The following is a 21,499-nucleotide window of genomic DNA, read 5'->3' on the forward strand; positions in this document are numbered from 1 at the left end:
AAAAATGCAACCTGGTCACGCTAGATTAGCCTCAAGGTGAGAGTACTGGAATCCATTCCAGAAACCTCAACTGGTCCAAAATGCAGCTGCCAAGCTATTGTTGGGGGTGGGGGGTGGGGCAAAACAAGGGCGGATGGGGAAGGCAAATGGCCATCCCCCCTCCCCTGGCCACATCCCTCCAGTGGTGAGGATTGGTGCAGGACCAGCCCCAGTGAGGAGAATATCACCTCCCATGAGGGTGGCCTGGCCATTAGCACACACACCCAGTGCCAGAAGCTGGTCCTTACCTGTGAGGCTCTCGATGTCGTGGGACTGGAGTACGTATAGAATCATAGAGTTGGAAGGGACCACCAGGGTCATCTAGTCCAACCCCTTGCACAATGCAGAAATTTGACAGCTACCTCCCCCACACACACCCAGGACCTTCTGCAGTCCTGCCTGGCCCCCCTTTAAGGTCTGCCAACCATGGAGGTGCTACAACAGACATCTTGTTCTCACGCCATTGGCATGGCTATTGGGCTACTGAAGGATTGGGGCCCCGTCGTACCTTGACCACAGAGATGGACAGGGAGAGTCTAGAAGCAGGAATCAGAATCATAGAGTTGGAAGGGACCACCAGGGTCATCTAGTCCAACCCCCTCACAATGCAGGAAATTAATAACTACCTCCCCGCCACATCCCCAGTGACCCCAACCCTCCCCCCGCCATGCAGGATCCCACAATCAAAGCACTCCCGACAGATGGCCATCCAGCCTCTGCTTAAAGACCTCCTAAGATGGGGACTCCACCACCCTCCGAGGCAGTGCATTCCACCATCGAACAGCCCTCACCATCAGAAAGTTCTTCCTAATGTTCAGGTGGAATGGCTTTTCTATTAGTTTAAATCCATTACTCCGTGTCCTAGTCTCTGAAGCAACAGAGAACAAGCTAGTTCTCTCATCAACATGACATCCTATCAAATATTTAAACATGGCTATCATGTCTCCCCTCGACCTTCTCTTCTCCAAACTAAACAAACCCAACTCCCTCTCTCCTCATAGGGCATGGATTCCAGACCTCTGACCATTCTGGTCGCCCTCCTTTGGACACACTCCAACTTGTCAACATCCTTCTTAAATTGTGGCGCCCAAAACTGGACACAGTATTCCAAGTGAGGTCTGACCAATGCAGAATACAGTGGTAGTATTACTTCCCTTGATCTAGACACAATAGTCCTATTGATGCAGCCCAGAATTGCATTGGCCTTCTTAGCCGCCATATCACACTTTTGACTTTCGTTCTTTCGTTCGTTCACTTTTGACTCATGTTCAGTTTGTGGTCCACTAAGACTCCCAGTTCTCTTTCACATGTACTGTTGTCAAGCCGACTACCTCCCATCCTGTACCTGTGCATTATGTTGTGTCTGCCTAGGTGAAGTACCTTACACTTCTCCCTATTGAAATCCATTTTATTACTTATGGCCCAGCTCTCCAGTTTATCAAGGTCATTCTGAACTCTGACCCTATCCTCCGGGGTATTAACTACCCCTCCTAACTTGGTGTCATCTGCAGATTTGATTAGCATGCTCTCTATTCCCTCATCCAAGTCATTTATAAAAAATTTAAATAGTACCGGTCCCAGGACAGACCCCTGTGGTACCCCACTGGTCAGTCCTCTCCAGGATGAAGTTGTGCCATTAATGAGCACCCTTTGGGTTCGGTTGGTCAACCAATTACCAATCCACCTAACAGTAGCAGTGTCCAGCCCACATTTTACTAGCATTGTTTCAAGAAGATCATGGGGGACTTTATCAAAGGCTTTACTGAAATCAAGGTACACTACATCTACAGCATTCCCTTCATCTACCATACTTGTCACTCTTTCAAAAAAAGATATGAGAATTTGGCATGTTGACCCATGTTGACTGTCAGTGATCACGGCATTTCTTTCTAAGTGTCTACAGACCGTCTGTTTAATTATCTGCTCTAGTATTTTACCAGATATTGATGTCAGGCGATAATTGTTTGGGATTTCTTTTTCCCCCTTTTTAAAGATGGGGACCACATCTGCCCTCCTCCAGTCCACTGGAACTTCTCCTGTTCTCCATGAATTCTCAAAGATTATTGCCAGTGGTTCTGAAATCACTTCAGCCTGTTCTTTTAACACCCTTGGATGCAGTTCATCTGGCCCTGGAGATTTGAATTCATTAAGAGTAGCCAGGTATTTCCGTACTATCTCAGTGTCTATACTATCCTGTAATTCCCCTATTGTATCGTCTGCTCCATTATTCCCAGGTTGAGCACTATTCCCCTTTTGGGAAAAGACTGATACAAAAAAGGAGTTAAGTAATTCTGCCTTTTCTGCCTCCCCTGTTAATGACTCACCGTCCTCTCCACGCAATGACCCAATCATTACCTTGATCTTCCTTTTGTTTTGGACATACCCTTTTTTGTTGTTTTTAACTTCCCTGGCTAGCTGGAGCTCATTCTGCGCTTTAGCCTTCCTGACTTTCTCCCTACATGTTCTCCCTACTTGTTTGAATTCCTCTTTGTTGATTTCTCCCTTTTACCATTTCTTGTACACGCCCTTCTTAAATCCTTTCTCAACCAAACGTTCTTTAGACATCCACCCTGGTTTCTTCAAACCTCTACCTTTTTTTTCTCCTTGTGGGAATTGATTGAAATTGCCCCTTCAGTATCTCCCTTTTAAGAATTTCCCATCCTTCATGTACTCCCTTCTCATTCAATATCCTCACCCACGGGATCACACCAAGTAGTTCCCTAAATTTATTGAAATCAGCTTCCTTAAAGTCTAGAGTACATTGGTTCTTGTAGGTTATCCGGGCTGTGTAACTGTGGTCTTGGTATTTACACAGCCCGGATAACCTACAAGAACCAATGAACTCTGACCGTGAAAGCCTTCGACAATATCTAGAATACATGCTTGACTATTTCTTGCTTCTCTTTTCTGCTGTATAACAAACTCCAGGAGAACATGGTCACTCCCACCTAAAGATCCCACTCCTTCTACCCCATAAAACAAGTCATCATTATTGCTTATGATCAGATCCAAAACAGCTGTTCCCCTTGCCGCTTCTTCCACTTTTTGGACTATGAAGTTGTCTGCTAGGGAAGTGAGGAATTTGTCGGACCTAGTTGTTTTGGCAGAGTTAGCCTTCCAACAGATGTCAGGTAATTGAAATCTCCCATTACTACTACATCTCTCTTTTTTGAATATTTGGACATCTGTTCCAGGAAAGCATCATCTAACTCTTCAGTCTGGCTTGGGGGTCTATAATATACCCCCACAATGACATCACTATTTTTCTCCCCCTTAATTTTTACCCATATGGTTTCAAGCTGGGTTCCAGTGTCTAAGTCCTGGATCTCCTCGCAGGTGTAATCATCCCTAACGTATAATGCTACTCCTCCCCCCTTTCAATTTGGTCTATTTCTCCATTCCAATCATGAGACTTGTCCCACCAGGTTTCCGTAATGCCTATTATATCATATTTGCTTTGTACTATTAAAAGTTCTAGTTCATCTTGCTTATTTCCCATGCTCTGTGCATTAGTGTAGAGACACCTTAGACCACAGGTCCTTCCTTTTGGCAGCTTATTTAAGATGGTTTCCCTCCCGTTGTTAAGTTTTTGAACTGTCTTTCCTTGCGTATGTGCTACCCTCTGCAAATCTTTCATATCTATATTTGCAGTTAATGTCCTCACTTGAGGCTTTAAATTAACGTCTCACTCCCCCAGAATATTTAGTTTAAAGCCCTCCTTATCAGGAAGCGTCATGGGGATCCGTTGGGGAAAGGAGAACCACATATTGAAAAGCAGGGAAGACTCTGCTGGGGGCGGGGGGGGGGATGTCGGAAAAAGGCCCGCCCAGGCAGCATGAGGGGCCTTCCAGGGCAGAGGGTTCGCAAGACCTTTGGGGTGGGGCTGCTCCCCTGGCCTCCAAAGCAGCGGGCCCGGGAGGGTCTCTGGTCACTGCCCTCCCTACCTTCCCCTGCCTGCTGGCTGCCCCTCCACTCCCCTCCAGCAAGGAAGATGGATGTGGCAGTCAGGAACCCAGCGCCAGCTAATTACCCTTCCGAGTATGTCTTGTAAATTAAGGGCTAATTAGAGGCAGAGTCAGTGTCATGGTTTTACACGTGTTCTTGAGGCGCTGAACCAGAGGGAGGGGGGCAAGCCACCAGGCAAGGCAAGGCTGTTGCCAGCGGTGGGGGGGGGGGGGAAGGCACCGAGGCACACCTGATCCCTCCAGGGACCCTGGCATCCTGCCTTTCTGGCCTGTCTGTCACAGCCAGGGCTGTGTGTGGCTGCAGCTCAGAGCAAATTGCCTCCTACTGATCGGGCAGACGGGATCCAGGCAGCACTCAGCCACTGGGGCTGCCTGGGACTGGGACCGGTTCTGCCTCTTTTAGCCTCGGGAGCTCTGCCACTGGACCCCTCCCCATTGTTTGAGCCCCCCTGCAGAGCTGCGCTCTTTCTAGAAACCAGGGTGTGGCTCCTGCTGGCTTCCAGGTTGTGATGCCCAGCCCCGGGGTTGCCATCTCTGGCTCCCTGCCAGCCGCTCTCAGCCTGTTGGCAAACAGAGTGGCCCGTTGCCCTCCCGATCTGTGAGGCTGTAAGCAAGCCCTGTACTGCAGGGATCTTGCTGTGCCTGTCATAGCAGTAGCCCAACGTGGGGGCGTGGCATGGCGTGGAGCTCTTCTATGGCTGCCTGTCGGCTCTCTTGGGGTCCGTCCTCTCCACAACCCTGGCCGGGCCCTTCTGGACTGCTGGTGGCCCACAGAGCCTTTTGCCATAGGAGCATCAGGTGGGCAGCTCGGCCCCCACCCTGAGAGATTTCTAATGCTACCAGTTTGGGGGGGGCTATATCCCAGGGTTTCAACAACTCGCATAACAGCCAGAGCTGGCGGAGGATCTGCCTTTCTCAGGACACCCACTTTGCATGGGAAAAGGCAGAACGGACAGGGACCTCTGGTCGTTTAGGGGGTTAGAGAAACCAAACCCACCCTAAACCCTTGAAAGAACTCTGCAAATCTTCCTTGAGGCTCCCCGCCCACCCCCACCCCCCACGCGCAAGAAAAGGTGGAGCTTTTTTTAAAAAAATGCTGCTTGGGTTTGTTTGTTTTTTAAACCCAGGACTTTGTCTTCTTGGAAATGCAGGAGGCAGATTTTTGCGTAAACGCGAGTGTGAGGCAGAATGTCCGGAACAGTTTCGAGAATGCCGCATGAATGTGCATTATCATTAATTGCAGAACAGTTTATATTTCAAATGGCTTTTTAAAAAGCAAATCGAAGCATAGGGCTTTCATGGATGTTGGCTAAGGGGAACCTCCATATTTAGAGGCAGTTTACCTCTGAATACTAGTAGCTGGTGGCAAGGGAACAGCAGAGGAGGGCTGTTGCCTTTGTGTTCTGACTGAGCCCTCTGGCTGGCTCCTGCATGAGGCAAGATGCCGGACTAGACGGGCGCTCAGCCGGATCCAGCAGGAGAGCTTCCAATGAGCTTTCCTGCCACAGTTCTTAACACAACCCTGTAAGGTAGGCCCCTGTCTAGCGAGGGTGGCATGCCGAAGGCTGAGGCCCAGAGTCTGCTTCGATCGGCTTTTGTGTCACTGTGGGGAAGCAGCCCGGCAGCCGGCTGTCTCGCTGCTCTAAAGCTGACCGATAGGAAGGGCATTTGCCCCCAAGGCCTGAGCTCCACCTGGGACATGCCCTGGCATTTGCCCGCTGCACAGTGGGGCTTCCTTGGGCCCCTTGGGCCAGGGTGGGTTCTTGCTGGAGCCCCTGGGGAGCCTTGGAGGTGGCCTTGGGCTGGGGCTCCTGTGACTGGGCCTGGCCTACTCTCCAGAGTCTCTCCCTGCCCCGGAGAGCCTGGAAGCGGGGGGCTCAGCCCTGGACCTCCTGCCAGCCTCCCCGGGTGTGCCAGTCCAAGGGGGGTGGGGGCAGACCCTCCAGGGCTGGGCGGGGAGCCCAGCTCTGCCCCACGGGGGCGACCCAGCGAACACGGGAAGGCGGGCCAATGCAAATGCCACCCTCCAGGGCCACCACATGCCCCAAGGGCCGATGCGCGTGAGGCGCCGTGCTGGAGTGCTCTCCCAGGACCGGGCCTGTCTCCCCCTGCAGGTGCGCCCCACTCGGCCAGCAGCACCTCCCTGCACTCAGAGCGCTCCAGTGGCAACCTGCTGGGCTTCGGCGTGAAGCTGGAGGGCCTGCACCAGCGCTCGTACTCCGTCTCCAGCGCAGACCAGTGGAGCGAGGCCGTGGCCGCCCCCAGCGGCACGCCCAACCCCGGTGAGTGAGGCCGGCCGATGCCGGCGGGGACAGGAGGGGAGGCCTGGCTGCCTGGCCCTGGGTCTGGCGGGAGGGGAGGGCAGGGGGCTCCAGGGCGGGGTGGCGCTCCAGCCGGCCCGGGTCACCTGCTGCTAATTCACCCCTTTCGCCGCGCAGCCACTTTGGCGAATTGGAAAATAAATGCCTGCGCGCGGCATCCATCACTCGGCGCGGCCGCCGCACTCAAAAGGCAGTTAAATGCACATCAAGAGTGGCGGCGGCGGCGGCGCCATTTGCACGCCTGCCTGCCCGCCCGCCCTGCGCCGTTCTCATTAGCGCGCCCGCCCGCTCCCGGGGGCTTTCGCAGTTTAAAGAGAGCCTCTTTATGATCATTACCGGAGTCCGACTGCGCCGCCGCCATTTGCAGCCGGGGAGGCTCCTCATTTGTAACTGTGAAAAACTATCAATTTCAGCGCGCCCGATGCAGCGCCTCCATCATTGGGCCCATCAGCTCCCTGCTGGAAGCGAATTAATCAGACTGTTACTGCTGATGGGGCAGAGAGAGAGAGCGAGCGGCGAGGAGGGGGAGCCAGCCGGGCGGCGGGAGCGCGCCTGCCCCTGCCCAAGCGGGGTGCCGGGAAGCCCTTTCTCAGGCTGCTTGGCCCTCCTGCCCTGTTGCCAGAGTCTCGCATGGGGTCGTCCCCCTGCCCATACAAAAGAAGATCCTGTCGGAGGAGGCGGAGAGAGGCTGCCTGGAGCGGCAGAAGCCTTCCTCTGCCCAGAATGCTTCTGTGCCCCAGGAGTCCCTGGGCATTGCAAAGCTGGTGGGGGCGAGGGGGGGGAGTTCCAAAGGCACCCACCCCCAGCCTTTTGGTGTGCATGCAAGGAAAATGACTTTGGGATCAGGGCCAAGGCAGGGGCCTCAGCTGAGGATCACGGGGAATGGGGGGCCGGGAGAGGGAGCCCTGCAGCGGCCAGACGCGCAAAGGGACGCAGGGCCAGAAGCTGGGCTGGCAGCTGGCTGGCAGATCTCAGGGCCAGACTTCAGGTGCTGCTCTTGGGGTTGCTGGCAGATCTGCTGCAAAAAGCAACCGGGTGGGGGCGGGTGCCAGGGAATGGGTGTTTCCCTCTCCTGCTCTCCAGCATCATTCAGTCTGCCTTTGCCCCATTCTGGGGGGGGGGGGGGAGCTCATTTCATTCTGCAGCATGGGGAGCTAACCCCCTCCTACCCATCACTGAAGTTAGAGCCACGTGGGCAGGGAGCAGCTGCTTTTTGGAGCCAAACTTCGCATCTGGGGAGCCAGTGAGAGATTCCCCCCCCCCCCCCCGTGTGCCATGTAGCTTGGGAAAGAGCTTTCTCTGCCCGAGGCCCCATGGAGCAGCTGCCAGTCAGAGTGCAGCTCTGAGGGAGAGGGTCCTGTGTGGTCTGAGGCAGGAGGTTTGGTGGCACCCTGGAGGCAAGCTCTGCTTGTGCTAGTTGGCAAAGTCCAGTGACTAGAAGAAGAGTTGGTTTTTATACCCAGCTTTACTGTGAGGAGTTTCAGAGTGGCTTACAATCGCCTCTCCCTTGCCCCAACAGACACCTTGTGAGGTAGGTGGGGCAGAGAGAGTTCTGAGAGAGCTGTGACTGGCCCCAGGTCACCCAGCAGGCTGCATGTGGAGGAGTGGGGAATCGAACCCAGCTGTCTGGTTTAGAGTCCACCACTGTTAACCATGACACCTTGCTGGCTGTAAAGGAGAAGAAGTCTGGCTGCGCTTCCAGAGAGGCGCGCCTCTGAGGAGCAAGAGTCCGAGCAGTAGCTCCTGACCACCAGTTGCTTTCATACCCCAAGGTGGGGGTCCAGACGGAACCAAAGGGGCCTGTGCCAGCAGGCAGACTGACCGCTTCCCCACCACTGCTGCAGGCCATCAACCACCGGGGTGGAAGTGAGGCTCACGCCTTTGGTTATTTGTTCACCTCATTTATACCCCACCTTTCCTCCCCAGTGGGGGCCCAAAGCAGCCTACGTCATTCTCCTCACCTCTATTTTATCATCACAACAACAGCCCTGTGAGACAGGTGAGGCTGAGACTGGGTGACTGGCCCCAGGTTACCTAGCAAGCTTCCATGCAAAGTGGGGATTTGAACCTGGGTCTCCCAGATCTGAGTGTGACACTTTGACCGCTAGGCCAAGCTGCATGGCCTGGGGAATCCACTTTGAGGCTGCGGCTCCCTGAGCCTGCCTGGACCAGGGGTTGGCCATAACCGAGGTGAGGAAACGGTACCGTCACGGAGGACTGCTGGTATGAATGGGCAGAACATGTGCCCTGCATGCAGCCTCGTGATACCGTCAGCAAACTGGAGGCCCTTTGGCTGCCTTCGGGTCCAAGATTAGATCATCCCAGGCACTCTCCCAGTCCTGTCGGCTGTGTAGACAACCACCGAGGAAAGGATTTTGTGCCTCCGTCTCATTCTGATCCTCAAAAGCAAGGTGGCCAGCAAAGACGTCCGGCGCGCCCCGGGATTCTTTGGGGCAACCCCAGCAGGGCTCAGGGTTTCAAACGGCTTTCAATATGTAGTGTAGACAGGGGTGGCCAACCTCCAGGCGGGGGCTGGGGTTCTCCTGGAATCCCAGCTGATCTCCAGACTGCAGAGCTGGGGCCCCCTGGAGAAAATGGCAGCTTCAGAGGGTGGGCCCCGTGGCTCCACACCCCTGCTGAGCTCCCTCCCCAGACTCTGCCCTCTGCAGGCCGTGCCCTCAAAGGTCCAGGGGTTTCCCCAGCCAGAGTTGGCAACTCCTGACTGTAGAGAAGGTAGAGGAGACTTTTCTGTGATGAAGTCCACATTTCACTCTGGGCAGGGGACAGCTGGGGAGAAGGGTGTGGCCTCCCCCTCTTCTGTGGTGCATCATGACAGGGGGACTGGGGGGGTGGGCCAAGGAAGGGGCCAGGGGCTGCGGTGGGTCTTGAGATCCTGGCAGGAGCATTTCCGCATTTATGCTGATTGGAAGCAAGCGCGCGGCGCACTGCTGGAATTGAATGTCAGGCTTCTGATTTTGTTGCTGGTCTCTAATGAAATTTGACATTTAATGGTGAGAGCTGCGGCAATGTGTGCTTGTGTGTGTGTGTGCGTGTGTGTGCGTGTGTGATCGGAGCTTGATTAGCGCACTCTAATTGACAGTAATTAGCCAGCTCCCTGATTGTTTCTAATTCTGCTATTAATTGTAAGGAACAGTATGATTGAGGATAAATTTGGCGTGTGGCAGTCAGAGGGAGATGTCTCTTCAGCGCCTCGCAGACGTCTGCAGGGGGGCGCTCCCGATCCTGCCCTGTGTGCCTGGAGCCAAGGGGTGGGAAGGAGGGGTCCTGCTCTGTCCTTGGGAAAGGTGGGGGGGCAGGGAGGCTGCTTGGGAGAGGCTCTGGTGGCCTTTGAGTGGGAAGGCCGGGCCGGGAGCTGGGAAGGTGTGCTCCACGAACCCTGCGGGGGGGGGGAGCCTGCTGACTCTGTCCTCTTTGCCCCCCCAGCCAACGGCCCCTCAGACTCCCTCACCTCCAGCCCCAACATGTCCAGTGGCGCCAGCCCCAAGGTCGAGCCCCCACCATCTCCCCACGCCAACCGGAAGAAACATCGCCGAAAAAAGAGCACAGGCAGCAGCCGGCCGGAGGGGGCCAACGCTGCGGCTGAAGGTACCCTGGGGGGGAGGGTTGTCTCTGTGCTCTTCTGCCCCCCCCCATTGGGGCCGCTGCTCCTCCTCCTCCTCCTCCACAGTTGAAAGGAATGCAATGGGAGAAGCGGATGGGCTGTGTTGTGGGGGGAGGCCGCTCTGAAGAGAGACCCTCTTTAAAGGTGTGAGAGGAGGGGGCACAGGAGCCTTTCCCGGGGGCACAGGAGCCTGGCGGAGGGAGCTCCGTCTGGGGCCTCAGGCTTTGTGGAGCTATCCTCTCCCCCCCACATCTTGGCACATAGCTGTGAGGGGCTGTGCCCCCACCCTTCCCCACTGCTTGTCATTAGGCCTTTGGATTATTGGGGAAGGGAATGAGGAGTGAGGGGTTGCCGCTCAGTCCCCCCACCCCAGCCCTGTGAGGCCCTTCCACCTGCCTGGGACGGCCCAGCAGAGCAGGCCCAGGGCGCTCACATAGGGCCGCAGCCCGGGGGGGACGACAAAGAGAGGCCCCAACCGCTTCCGCCAGTCACCAGAGCGGGGGGGGGGCCTCAGTTTCCCGGTGTACCTGGCCAGGGGGCCCTCTTCACCTGCAGGGACAGGGCAAGTCCAGGCCCAGAGCACTGGTCCCTACTGCCTCTCCTCTTTCTGGGTGAGCTTCCAACAGATTATCTCTTTCCCTGCAGCGGGGGGGGGGGTCGTCTGGGGGCTCTTCTCCAAACCCTCGTGCCGCTAAGTCTTTGACATCTCTGGAGGGACTGAAAAGCTTCCTGTCCTTTGGGACCATCTTGGGCCAAGTTGGGGAGAACCCGGAGTCGGGTTGGGGAGGGGGGTGGAGGCCCCGCAGCCAGGGGTGGGGCAGCCTGGGTCAAGGAGTACCTGCGTGGCTCCATTGGGCAGATGCCGTGGGCATACAAGCTCTGGGGGGGCCAGACACGTCCACCCTTGCACCTAGGAGCAGCTATTTCCCGTTCTTCCCTTCCCGCAACATGTGCATTTGCACAGCATTCGCTGCCATCTGCACCTGTTAATCTGATTTTACTTCCTTTACAGCCTTCCTTTCTGTCTTGAGTCTGGCCAGTGTTTGGGGTTCTGTCAGGAGGTCTGCTGGGTCAGGGGGAGGGGGGTCCTTTCGAAGTCCTGACTCCAGCCACCCACCCACCCCCCGGCTGCTTCCCACTGGATCCCCTTTTCCCTGCAGCCGGGGCTCCTGCCAGCACCTCTTTACTGCACTGGGCAGGAGTCTGGTAGCCAGGTCCAGCCCTGCCCCCACTGCCAGCCCCCTTTCTTTGGGGCTGCGGCAGAGGCCTTGCAGGCTGGGGGGGGGGGCTCCCTCCCATCAGGCAGGCAGAGCAGCCTCCGTGCCTCAGGTTGGCACCCTGGGAGAGTGGGTGAGGTCTCGGGATGAATTGCCATCAGTTTATCTCATTTAGGAGGTAATCAGAGGCGAAGACGTGCGGCGCAATTGAATCTTCGTTGTTCTGAAGTATCATAAATCACGCGCGGAGCTCTTGCTTTTTTACATGGCCGCATGTTAAAGAGAGAGGGGGGGGAGCGTTTCTGGGGCTGGAGCCGTGATTTCAGGGGGGGCTGTGGAAGCGAAGGGGGGCCTCAGGCCACAGCTCCACAGGCTGCACAGTGCATGGAGCAGCAGAGTGGGGGCAGGGAAATCCCCGATGCCCAAATTGGGCTCCTGGGAGCAGAGTGTTGGAGAGCCCTCCACTGGGGCTGGCAAAGAGCCCTGCGAGGGCGTCCGGGAAAGAGGCTCCCCCAGTGCAGGTCTGTCCCGGTGCTGGGTCCCTCCCCCCCCATCCCTGGTTAATGAAATGCGGGGCGCCCTGCGACAAGCTCTTAATGTGTTTCTTAGTAGCCGCCAAAGGGTGTGCTTTTGCCTTTGCGCTAGAGTTTTAAAGCCCATCAGAGAATTGATGGCCAGTAAGGGAGGTGCTGGGGGACAGGCGTGATGAATGCCGGCTGTCGAGTTGTTGGAGGCCCCCCCCCCCCCAATGCTGGCTCAGCGGCGTTTGCCAGATTGCCAGGGATTATGGCCTCTCTGGTGCCCCTCCTGGCAGCCCGTGCCTGGTCCTGCCAGACGCTTGTTTCCCATTCCCCTTGCGGGCCTTGGGATCCTTACCATCAGGAGCCAGTTGCCCTCGGCCAGGGAGGGGGGCTCTCCCCCTCTCTGTGGGTGAGATGGACTGAGGGACCTCGCCGCTCTCTGAAGTCAGGAGGTCTGTTTTTCTGGGACCGCCTCCCCGCCCCTTCCCCAGCCTTCCCTCCCCTCTGCATTTTCCCCAGTATGGGGGGCCTGGCCTCTGGTTACTCGGTGCCCACCTTCTGCCTACCAGGGGCACCAGGCGAGCCGTCGGTCCAGAGCCTCCTCCTGGTCTTCCCATGTGCATTGCCTCCCCAGTGGTTTGGCTGCCCCCTCTCATCCCCTGCTTCCCCGAACTGGTTGGGGGTCCATGCGCCTTGCTTGTGCTATTTGCCTGGAAGTTGGGGGGGGGGGAAGGGGATTGTCCCTGATGCATTAATGCAGGTTAGGAATATTGGGTTTAATGAGCTGCAAAATGAGGCGGTAGCGCAATGACATTTACGAATGGCGCCCGCCTCACGCTCCCTTCCCACTGCCGGCTTGATTGTAGCGATCCCAAGTACCTCTGGGATGAGGAGCTGCTTCTGAGTCCTGCCCGCTCTCTCCTGGCAAGGGCATCTCCAGCGAGTTCCCCAGGCCTGCGTATGCAGGCCGCCGGGTCTCCCAGAGGGGAGCGGGAGGGGGCTCTTTCTTCCACGTGGCAGTGCCTGGCCACGCTCCTGTGCTCTTGCCGTGCCCTCGCTAATTTCCCTCTCATTTGGAGGGCTTGTTGCCGAGGCAGCATTGGAGACGAGGTCGTGGGGTTAACACCCATTAGCAGTGGCAGCCAGGCGGCCTCGCTTACTTCCGAGCGGGCGGGCTGTGAAACATCATCAAAAAATAATCAAGAGAGGCGCGGGCTCATTCCACTGCCCACTGATTCCCGCCAGCCATGGGCTCCTGCCTGGGCTGTGCTTCTTGTCCACCTGGCTCCCCCTGCAGCCCCCGACCCCAAAAGGGGAGCTCTGTGACAAACCCCTGGCAGCTGCTGTGCTCCCCCCCACACTCTTTTCCAGCCTGCAAGTCCCGGTCTCTCGTCAAATTACCCAAATGCGCCTCTAATTTCTCAGTTGGTCAGTCACAGAGCTAATGAGTTGGGGGGGGGGAGCGGCTGCTGGGCCCAAAGGAATGCATGGAAATCACGGGGGGGAGGGGCACGCAGGCACTGAGCTCCCCTTGCCTCTACTGGGGAGAGAAGAGCCTCTCTCAGAGATTCTCCTGCCAGGAGTGGGAGCGCTCCAATGCCGGCACTGTTAAGCACCTGTGCACGGGCCTGAGGGACAAGCCCCCGGCCTGTTGGGGAGTGGGTTCCTGGAGCCACCGAGCCCCCTTCTGGCGGGGGAGACTGTGCCTGGCACAAGGCTGCAGGTCTCCCCTTCTCAAAAAGGTGTGCACTGGAAGGGGAAGAGGACAGAGCAGAGCGGCAGGAGCTGTGGGGTGTCACTTCCTGACCCTTCCGAGAGCAAGGAAGGGCTGCTGTAGAAATGCCATGCACCTGACTGGGGACCCCCGCTGGCTTCACCCTGCCTGTGGGACTCCCTGTCACTAGAAGCAGGAGCTGGGCAGGTGCTGGCACTCACTGCCTAGTTTGGCCCCTGCGTGCAGCTGGATGCCCCCTCCCCACACATCTCCCTAGTGGAAGCGAAGGCAGTGCTGCCCTAGAAGGAAGGCGGGGGTGTGGAGGCTTTGGGAAGATGCAGGCAGGCAGCAAAAGGCCCGAAGGCCTCCAGGAAGCGGGGTGGGGTGGGGGGAGCTCCTGCTTTTACTCTCCAGGGCATCAGCTGCTCCTGGGGGGTGAGCCGGCCCTCCGGCTGAGGCCACTGGCGCTCACGTAGGCAGAAGCCTACGTGCCTGCTCTGGGATCTGTGGGCACCACCCTTCTGCCATGGCTGCGGGGCAGGGCTCGGGCTGGAGAGGGCACAGGAGGGCACTGGGCCTGGGGAATCCGGCTTCCTCCATCTCCCTCGCAGCGCTTAGGACAGAACAAGGAAGCCGCTCCATTCAGGAGCAGAGGATGTTATTTGCATAAGGCTAATTAGGTAATTACAAATCGTTTTACTAGGAGGTGGCGTGTGCGCTGTGACACGGGGAGGGATTCTTCATTCCGTCCAGCAAAAAGACACTCTGGTGCTGTCAGGTTGGGTGGGAGGGGGTCTCCTCTGCATCCAACTGGGCCATCCAGACTGTGGCCCACAGCACAGCACCTGCTCCTTGCGCAGGGGGCCATGGGGGCCGGCCGGCCTGCATGGCCAACTTGGGGCTCTCCTGCCTTCAGCTCCAGGCAGCCCTGGGCCTGATTGGTCCTCTCGGTGTTGGCCCATCTTGTAAAGATCGCTGAGCTGGATCCCACAAAGCCCTTCCCGTACTCTTAAGAAAGCTGTTAAGAAAAGTGCTGTTGGGTCAAACCAGTGAGGGTCAATCTAGTCCTGCATTTTTCTCACTCTGCTGCCAACCAGCTGCCCTGGAGGGCCAAGAAACGGAACAAAGAGGCCAAGGCCTTCCCCTGGTGTTGCCCCCCGGCTCTGGGATTCAGAGGCTTACTGCACTAGAATGTGGAGGTTCCCTTTAGGCACTGTGGCTAATAGCCACAGATAGACCTTCCCTCCATGAATCTGTCTGATCCCCTTTTAAAGCCACCTATAGCCACCACTACATCCTCTGGCAGCAGATTCCACGCTTTAATCACTGGCTGTCTAAGAAGTATTTCCTTCCGTCCGTCCTGCATCTGCTGCTTCTCTCTCCTCCTCTAGAGCAAGACGAGTCCTTTGAGTTCATCATTGTGTCTCTGACGGGCCAGACGTGGCTCTTCGAGGCCTCCACGCAGGAGGAGCGGGAGCTCTGGGTTCAAGCTGTGGAGAGCCAGATCCTCGCCAGCCTCCAGAGCTGTGAAAGCACCAAGAACAAGGTGTGTGTGTGGGGGGGTGTTTCCTCTGGCCCTGCCCCTCCCCACCTGTGCAGTCCCAGGAGTTAGGTGGGGGAGAGATTTTGTTTCCAAAGCGAGGTGGACAGACGGTGCCATTGGGTTGCAGGATGGGAGACCCAGTTGAGCACAGCCGTTTCCTCCTCCTTCATTTGGGGCCTGGGGGGAGGATGCAGAGATAAAGCCCCAGGGTTGGTTTTGGGGGTGGGGCAGGGGCTGCACTGGAGGCAGTTGTTGTGTCTGGGAAGAAGGCTGCAAAGGGGAAGAGCCCCTCTAGGCAGATGCAGAGTGCCTTCCTCTTGCCACTGAGGTGGGCTTCCGGCAGCTCCAGGCTGGCTTTTCCAGGCATGTTGGAGGGGGCGGAGGGCTGACTGCCAGAGGTCAGTGCCCAGCCTGTGCCTGGTGCCTGTCCCCAGGGGCATGCTGGCAGGGGCTCCGCAGGGGCAGAAGGGCGGGGACTCAGGGGCTGCCTTTCTTTCAGGCTCGGCTGGGCAGCCACACCGATGCGCTCGCCCTCCAGTCCGTCCGCACTGTGCGCGGGAACAGCTTCTGCGTGGACTGCGATGCGCCCAGTGAGTGACGGCCAGCCTGGCGGGGGGGAGGGGGGCTTTCCGCCATTCTTCCCCCCCCCCCGCTTGCCACTGGGGCCGATGGGCAAACTGTCAGTGGGGGAGGGGGGCCAGGGAGGGTCACTGCAGCTTGCTGGAAGGCTCTTTGGGCAATCTAAGTGGAAATAACAACATGCTCTAAATCCCACAGAAGTTGGATGTGGAAGTGCCGGCTCTCAACCTCCTGAGGATGCTTTGGCGGAGGGTCCTCTGCCCGCTGCCGGGGCCCTTACCAAGTGGGGGTGGGCCGGCATGGGCTAGAGGGTCATGGGCCCAACAGGGTTTTCTGCAAAGGCTCTTGGGGACGAGAGACTTTCGGAGGGAGCTGGGAGTGCAGCAGTTTGGCCCTCAGTTTGAGCCAGAAGAGCTGCCTTGATCTGGGGTATATTATGGAGTGGGGGGGGCGAGGCCTGTGCATGGTGGGTGGATGGATCCCTGAGAGATAACCCCTCCCTCCTTTCCTTCTCAGACCCTGACTGGGCCAGCCTGAATCTGGGAGCCCTCATCTGCATCGAGTGCTCGGGCATCCACCGCAACTTGGGCACCCACCTATCGCGCGTCCGGTCCCTCGACCTGGACGACTGGCCCCCGGAGCTGGTGGCTGTGATGACGGCCATTGGAAACACGCTGGCCAATTCCATTTGGGAGAGCGCCATGGAGAACTACCCCAAGCCGGGCCCAGAGAGCTCCAGGTATGCGGGATGGTCTCTTTGGGCTGTGCCACCATGACTGACCGGCGCTTTCAGACCCTAACTCTTCACCCCCCTGCTCCGTCTGTGGGTCACTGCAAAGAGCAGATGTGTGGGAGGCAGCTGCTGCGGGGGGGGGGGGAGCAACCACAGAAGGAAATGCTGCTCTTTGGCTGCTGCTGTGTTCTCTCTGGTAGCGGGGGCGGGGGGCATGCCTTGAGGCCGGGTAGTGGGCCGGGCCCCTTGTGGCTGGTGCTCGGGAGGTTCCAGAGCCTTTTCTTGAGCCTAGATACAGCTGAGTGTGGACTTAAAAGCCTTCTTTCCTGTGGGCTTCAGATTTGTTTATTTTTTACGTTTTGAGGAGTTTTTATGCAAAAAGGATATTAAAAATGTGAATGGCTGTTTTTGCCTCCCACGAGGCTCTGGAAACAACAGCCAACAGTCGCACAAGGTCCTGGATGAGGAAGCAGGTCTCCTTGACCACTCTTGGCAGGCGGGCCTTTCAGGCATAGAAGACACCCCCGCCCCCCACCCGGGGCAGAGCTGTGCCACAGCCGCCAGCTAAGATGCCCTTTAAGGCACTGGGGGGCAGTGAAGACACTATTCCCAGGAGGGCCACAGAGTCAAGATTTCTTTTAGCCACACGGCCTTTCTGGTGATGACCCCCCCCCCAATATTGCAACATGAGCCAGGGTGAAGGGCTGTGGGTGCCCACTCTGAGGAGTCTTGAGGCTTTGGAAGAAAGGGCACACCATCTCGCCCCCTTCCTTCAGTGAAAGACCTGGCCATTGGAGAAGGGCAGGGTTGAGTCAAGTGGTGGATGATGGGCCGGATTGCCATCGGATGCATCCACAGAATAGAGGGGGGTGGTCTGATGGGAATGCTCTCTCTCTCTCTCTCTCTCTCTCTCTCTCTCTCTCTCTCTCTCTCTCTCTCTCTCTCTCTCTCTCCCTCTCCCTCTCCCTCTCCCCCCCCCCATTGCCAATCCACAGATGATCGCATCCGGCCTCAGGTAGCATGTGCAGTTGCCACCTCTGCCACACTCGCACTACCTGGCAGGGCAGCTGATGGTGGGGAAAGCCTCCCTCGCTGGGTGGGTGGAGGAAACCTCCCTGGGAGAGCCCCAGTTCCCCTAGTTTGTAAAGCACAGAGTGGGACAGAGTGGCCCTGGGCTCAGGCTGGAAGCAAACAGAAGCTGGCAGGCTTGTAATGACCAGGAGGCTTTTCTGAGCCCGAGATCGGCATTGTGGGAGATTCCACGTCACTGTGCACCATCACCTGGCCTCTGGCCCACAGTTTCAAGGCGTGGAGACTCAGTTACCAGAGAAGCAGTCTGGGCCCAATGAGGCTGAGGGCAGGGACGACCGGCCTTTAGTCACATCAGGGTTGTCGTCCCCCCACCATTCAAGGGCCAAGTGCAAATGAGACATTTGGCATACCCAGACATTACTGTATGTAAGATATTACCGCCACCTTGAATCCAAGGAGGTCAGGTGAGATAGAAACATTTTCAATCAATCTATCAACAAACAACCAGGCCTCATTAGTTGGGCTGGGGAATCTTGTGTCTACCTGTCTGCTTCCACAGTGGGTCAAAATAGATCCCCGGAGCTGTTTAAAGTCAGGACCGCGGTGTGACTGGAGAGGCTTAAGCCCCTCTTCCCACCCTGCTGGCCTGGCAGGGCGCTTGGGGCTCCTGCTGCAGCTGCCTGTGCCAGCAGCACCTGCCCCCTTGGTCCCAAACAGCCAGCGGTGGCAGGACCAAACAGTGGCCATCCCAGCAGCCAGCGGCCTCCAGCAGCAGCGTCCTGTGCCTGTCCGTGGCAAAGAAGGGGTTAAGCAAAGCGGCCTGTCTGGCTGGGCCCCTGGAGGGGGCCTGCCTTGTTTGTCCCTATCGGAGCCCCTCTGTCTGTCACTCACTCATCCCGACACCCAGACAAGAGCCTTTTCTGCTGCCTTATCAGTGGATAAGAGCAGGTCAAGGGGCGGGAGCCACTGAGCATGCTCCGTAGCCAGCATGGCGTGTGCTGAGGAAGATACAGATGGATAGAATGGGCAGCAGATAGCGGGGTGTGCACAGCATCGATCCGGGCCCCCTCAGCGCCGGTGCCTTTGTGTGGGCAGAGAGACCGCCGCTGCGATAATGCTCGCCGCCCTCCCCAGCACTGGCACAGCGCCCAGCCGGGGGTCTCGCAATCAACGGCAATCCGGTGTGGGTGGATGGCGTGGTCCCTCCTGCCTCCCTCCCTCGGTGACACTTCCTTGTACTTTTGCAGGGAGGAGAAGGAGCGCTGGATCCGGGCCAAGTACGAGCAGAAGCTTTTCCTGGCCCCCTTGCCGCACTCGGATATTCCCCTGGGGCAGCAGCTCCTCCGGGCTGTGGTGGAGGACGACCTGCGGGCCGTGGTCACTCTGCTGGCCCACGGCACCAAGGAGGAGGTGAACGAGACCTACGGAGACGGGGATGGAAGGACCGCGCTGCACCTGTCCAGCACCATGGCCAATGTGGTCTTCACCCAGCTCCTCATCTGGGTAAGGCCGGAGCCTGACGGGCTGAGGGGGCTGAGGTCTCCCCGCACCCTGCCTGCCGTCCCACCGGCAGAGGGAGCTGCGCTTGGTGTCTCTCCCCCCGCCCCAGGAGAGCTGGGCGTCCTAGTCCTGCTTGTTAGCCCCTAGCAACTGACAGCCAGAGGGGTGGATCGCCGGTTGCCGCACACCGGGTTGACCCCTTTGCGGCTGGTTTCTTTGCTTCTCCCCTGCAGTACGGAGTGGATGTGAAGAGCCGGGATGCCCGAGGACTGACCCCGCTCGCCTACGCCCGCCGTGCCGGCAGCCAGGAATGCGTGGACATCCTGCTCCAGCACGGATGCCCCAGCGACTCCACCACGGCCTCCCTGACGCCCAGCCTGCCCCGCCGAAACATCAACAACAACTCCTCGGGCACGCTGCCATTAGACCCTTACCCTGCGGCCCACTGAACACGGGCTAGGCCACAGCACTCTTGCCCAAGTGCCCTCTGCTAACGCCCCTGGCCCTAGGCCCCTGAGCCGCGTGCCAGTTGCCGTCCCTGGCACCCAGTTGGCACAGGGATACTCTTGTGCCTGTCCCTTGGGGTAGGGACGCACTCTCAACTTGGAAACCAGGTTTGGACGGGCGGGTGCCCGTGGCAATTTGGAGCCCCTGCCAGTGGGTCAGGCATCCTTGGAGAGGGCAACAGCTCTCTCCTCCCCCCTCCAAGATGAGGGGAAGATGGGGGCCCCTGAGGGCCCCGTGTAAAGGGAAACCTCTCCCCTCCCCATACGTCCCACTCTGGCTTCTGTCCTTTCTGCAGCGCCCTGTCCACTGTGGGGGTGGGGGGGTGGGCACTTGAAGACTTGGCCGCTCTTGATGCAGCTCCCATCAGCCCGGCCCCCTCCGCCTTTCTCAGTCCCTTGTGTATAAAATGTACATTGGAAATATTTATATTGCATTCTGTAAATAAGGTTTCTCTGCTCCTGTGTGGTTGTGTGCACGTGTGTGTGTGTGTGAGAGAGAGAGAGGGATGGACGTGCAGCTCCAGAGCAGCTGCCCAATAAAGTATCGACCCCGTTTCTCCCAACCGGTGCCTGGCTGCTGGCTTTGTTCTCTCATAGAATCAGAGTTGGAAGGGACCTCCAACCCCTGCACAATGCAGGAAATTCACAACTACCTTACCCCCCACACCCCCAGAGACCCTTACTCCATGCCCAGAAAATGGCCAAGGTGCCCTCCCTCTCATGAACTGCCTAAGGTCACGGAATCATCATTGCCAACAGATGGCCATCTAGCCTCTGCTTAAAAACCTCCATGGACGGAAACTCTCTTGATTTAATATCAACCCATTGGTGCTGGTCTGACCTTCTGGAGCAACAGAAAACAACCCGGCACCTTCCTCTCTATGACAGCCGTTCAAGTCCTTGAAGATGGTTATTATATCCCCTCTCAGTCTCCTCCTCTCCAGGCTAAACATACTGAGCCCCTTCAACCTTTCCTCATAGGACTTGGTCTCCGGACCCCTCACCATCTTTGTTGCCCTCCTCTGGACATGTTCCAGCTGGTCTACATCTTTCTTAAATTGCGGTGCCCAAAACTGAACACGGTACTCTAGGTGAGGTCTAACCAGAGCAGAGGAAAGTTATACCAGCACTTTGCGTGATCTGGACACTACTTCTGTTGATGCAGCCCAGGATAGCATTTGCCTTTTTAGCTACTACATCACACTGCTGACTCCTGTTCAGTCTACTAAGACCCCAAGATCCTTATTGCACACACTACTGCTCAGACAAGTCTCCCTCATTCTATAATTATGCATTTGATTTTTCCTACCTAAAGGCAGAACTTTACATTTATCACTGTTGAAATTCATTTTATTGGTTTTAGCCCAGTTTTCCAGCCTGTCAAGATCATCCTGCATCTTGGCTCTGTCTTCTACTGTATTTGCTACCCCTCCCAATTTAGTATCATCTACAAATGTTATAAGCATCCTCTCTATTGCTTCTTGTTTGGGGAGTTCCAGGGCTAGGGGGTGGGCGGCAGGCCACAGACGGGGGGGGGAAGTCTGGGGGCGGAATGGGCCGTGGCTCCGGGCAGCCACTGCAGGCGGGGCAGTTGCCTTGGCCTGCCTGGGGGGTGAGAAATGGGTGCGATGCCCAGGGGTGCACCCAGCCTGCCCGCTGCCTCCAAGGGCAGCCTGTGCCGAGTTTCTGCCATCCTCTTCGACGGCTTGATTTCTAAATGCTGCTCAGGCTTGTCAAAACAATCTGAGACTGCTGTTCAGCCTGTGGGGAAGGTCATGGCTGCCCCCCAGGGGGAAAAACAGGAAGTGTCCTCCTAAGGGGGGGAACCCAGCCGCCTCCCCCAGACCATAGCTTAACATCCACGGAGGCTGCCCTCTCCAGCACTGGTCCCTGGGGCGTTTCCTGCTCTGACTGGCAGCAGCTCTGCACAGCTCAAAGGGGTCCACCCAGGAGCAGGTGGAAGGGGGGCGCTGCTGGGCCACGCCTGGTCACTGCGCAGGGCCCCTGTAGTGTGACGGGCAGTTCTGGCCAGGTGGCCGTAGACAGAGCCTTGGAGTTCTGCTCTGACCCACTGGACGCACTAACCCTAACCCCGTCCAGAGGCGTCTGACGGAGGCACCTTTGCCGCCACTTTGAGCACTGCCTCTGGGTGCTTCGATGTGTTCCCGGCTGGCGAGGAGCGGCTGCAGCGATCCAGTGCAAGGCTG

General features: G+C 57.5%; 1 protein-coding gene across 1 annotated transcript in view; it reads left to right on the forward strand.

Moving 5' to 3' along the window:
• Nucleotides 1-19,235, forward strand: part of AGAP3 (ArfGAP with GTPase domain, ankyrin repeat and PH domain 3) — a 95,604-nt gene extending 76,369 nt beyond the window's left edge. Inside the window, exons 12-18 of the mRNA XM_056857783.1 lie at nt 6,119-6,286; nt 9,770-9,931; nt 14,791-14,945; nt 15,442-15,532; nt 16,038-16,260; nt 18,534-18,789; nt 19,020-19,235. Of these exons, the coding sequence (XP_056713761.1) occupies nt 6,119-6,286; nt 9,770-9,931; nt 14,791-14,945; nt 15,442-15,532; nt 16,038-16,260; nt 18,534-18,789; nt 19,020-19,235 (1,271 nt within the window). The remainder of the gene's footprint in view (nt 1-6,118; nt 6,287-9,769; nt 9,932-14,790; nt 14,946-15,441; nt 15,533-16,037; nt 16,261-18,533; nt 18,790-19,019) is intronic.
• The last annotated feature ends 2,264 nt before the right edge of the window (nt 19,236-21,499 follow it).

The sequence above is a fragment of the Euleptes europaea genome, chromosome 11, assembly GCF_029931775.1.
Source record: "Euleptes europaea isolate rEulEur1 chromosome 11, rEulEur1.hap1, whole genome shotgun sequence".
In the NCBI taxonomy this organism is placed as follows: domain Eukaryota; kingdom Metazoa; phylum Chordata; class Lepidosauria; order Squamata; family Sphaerodactylidae; genus Euleptes; species Euleptes europaea.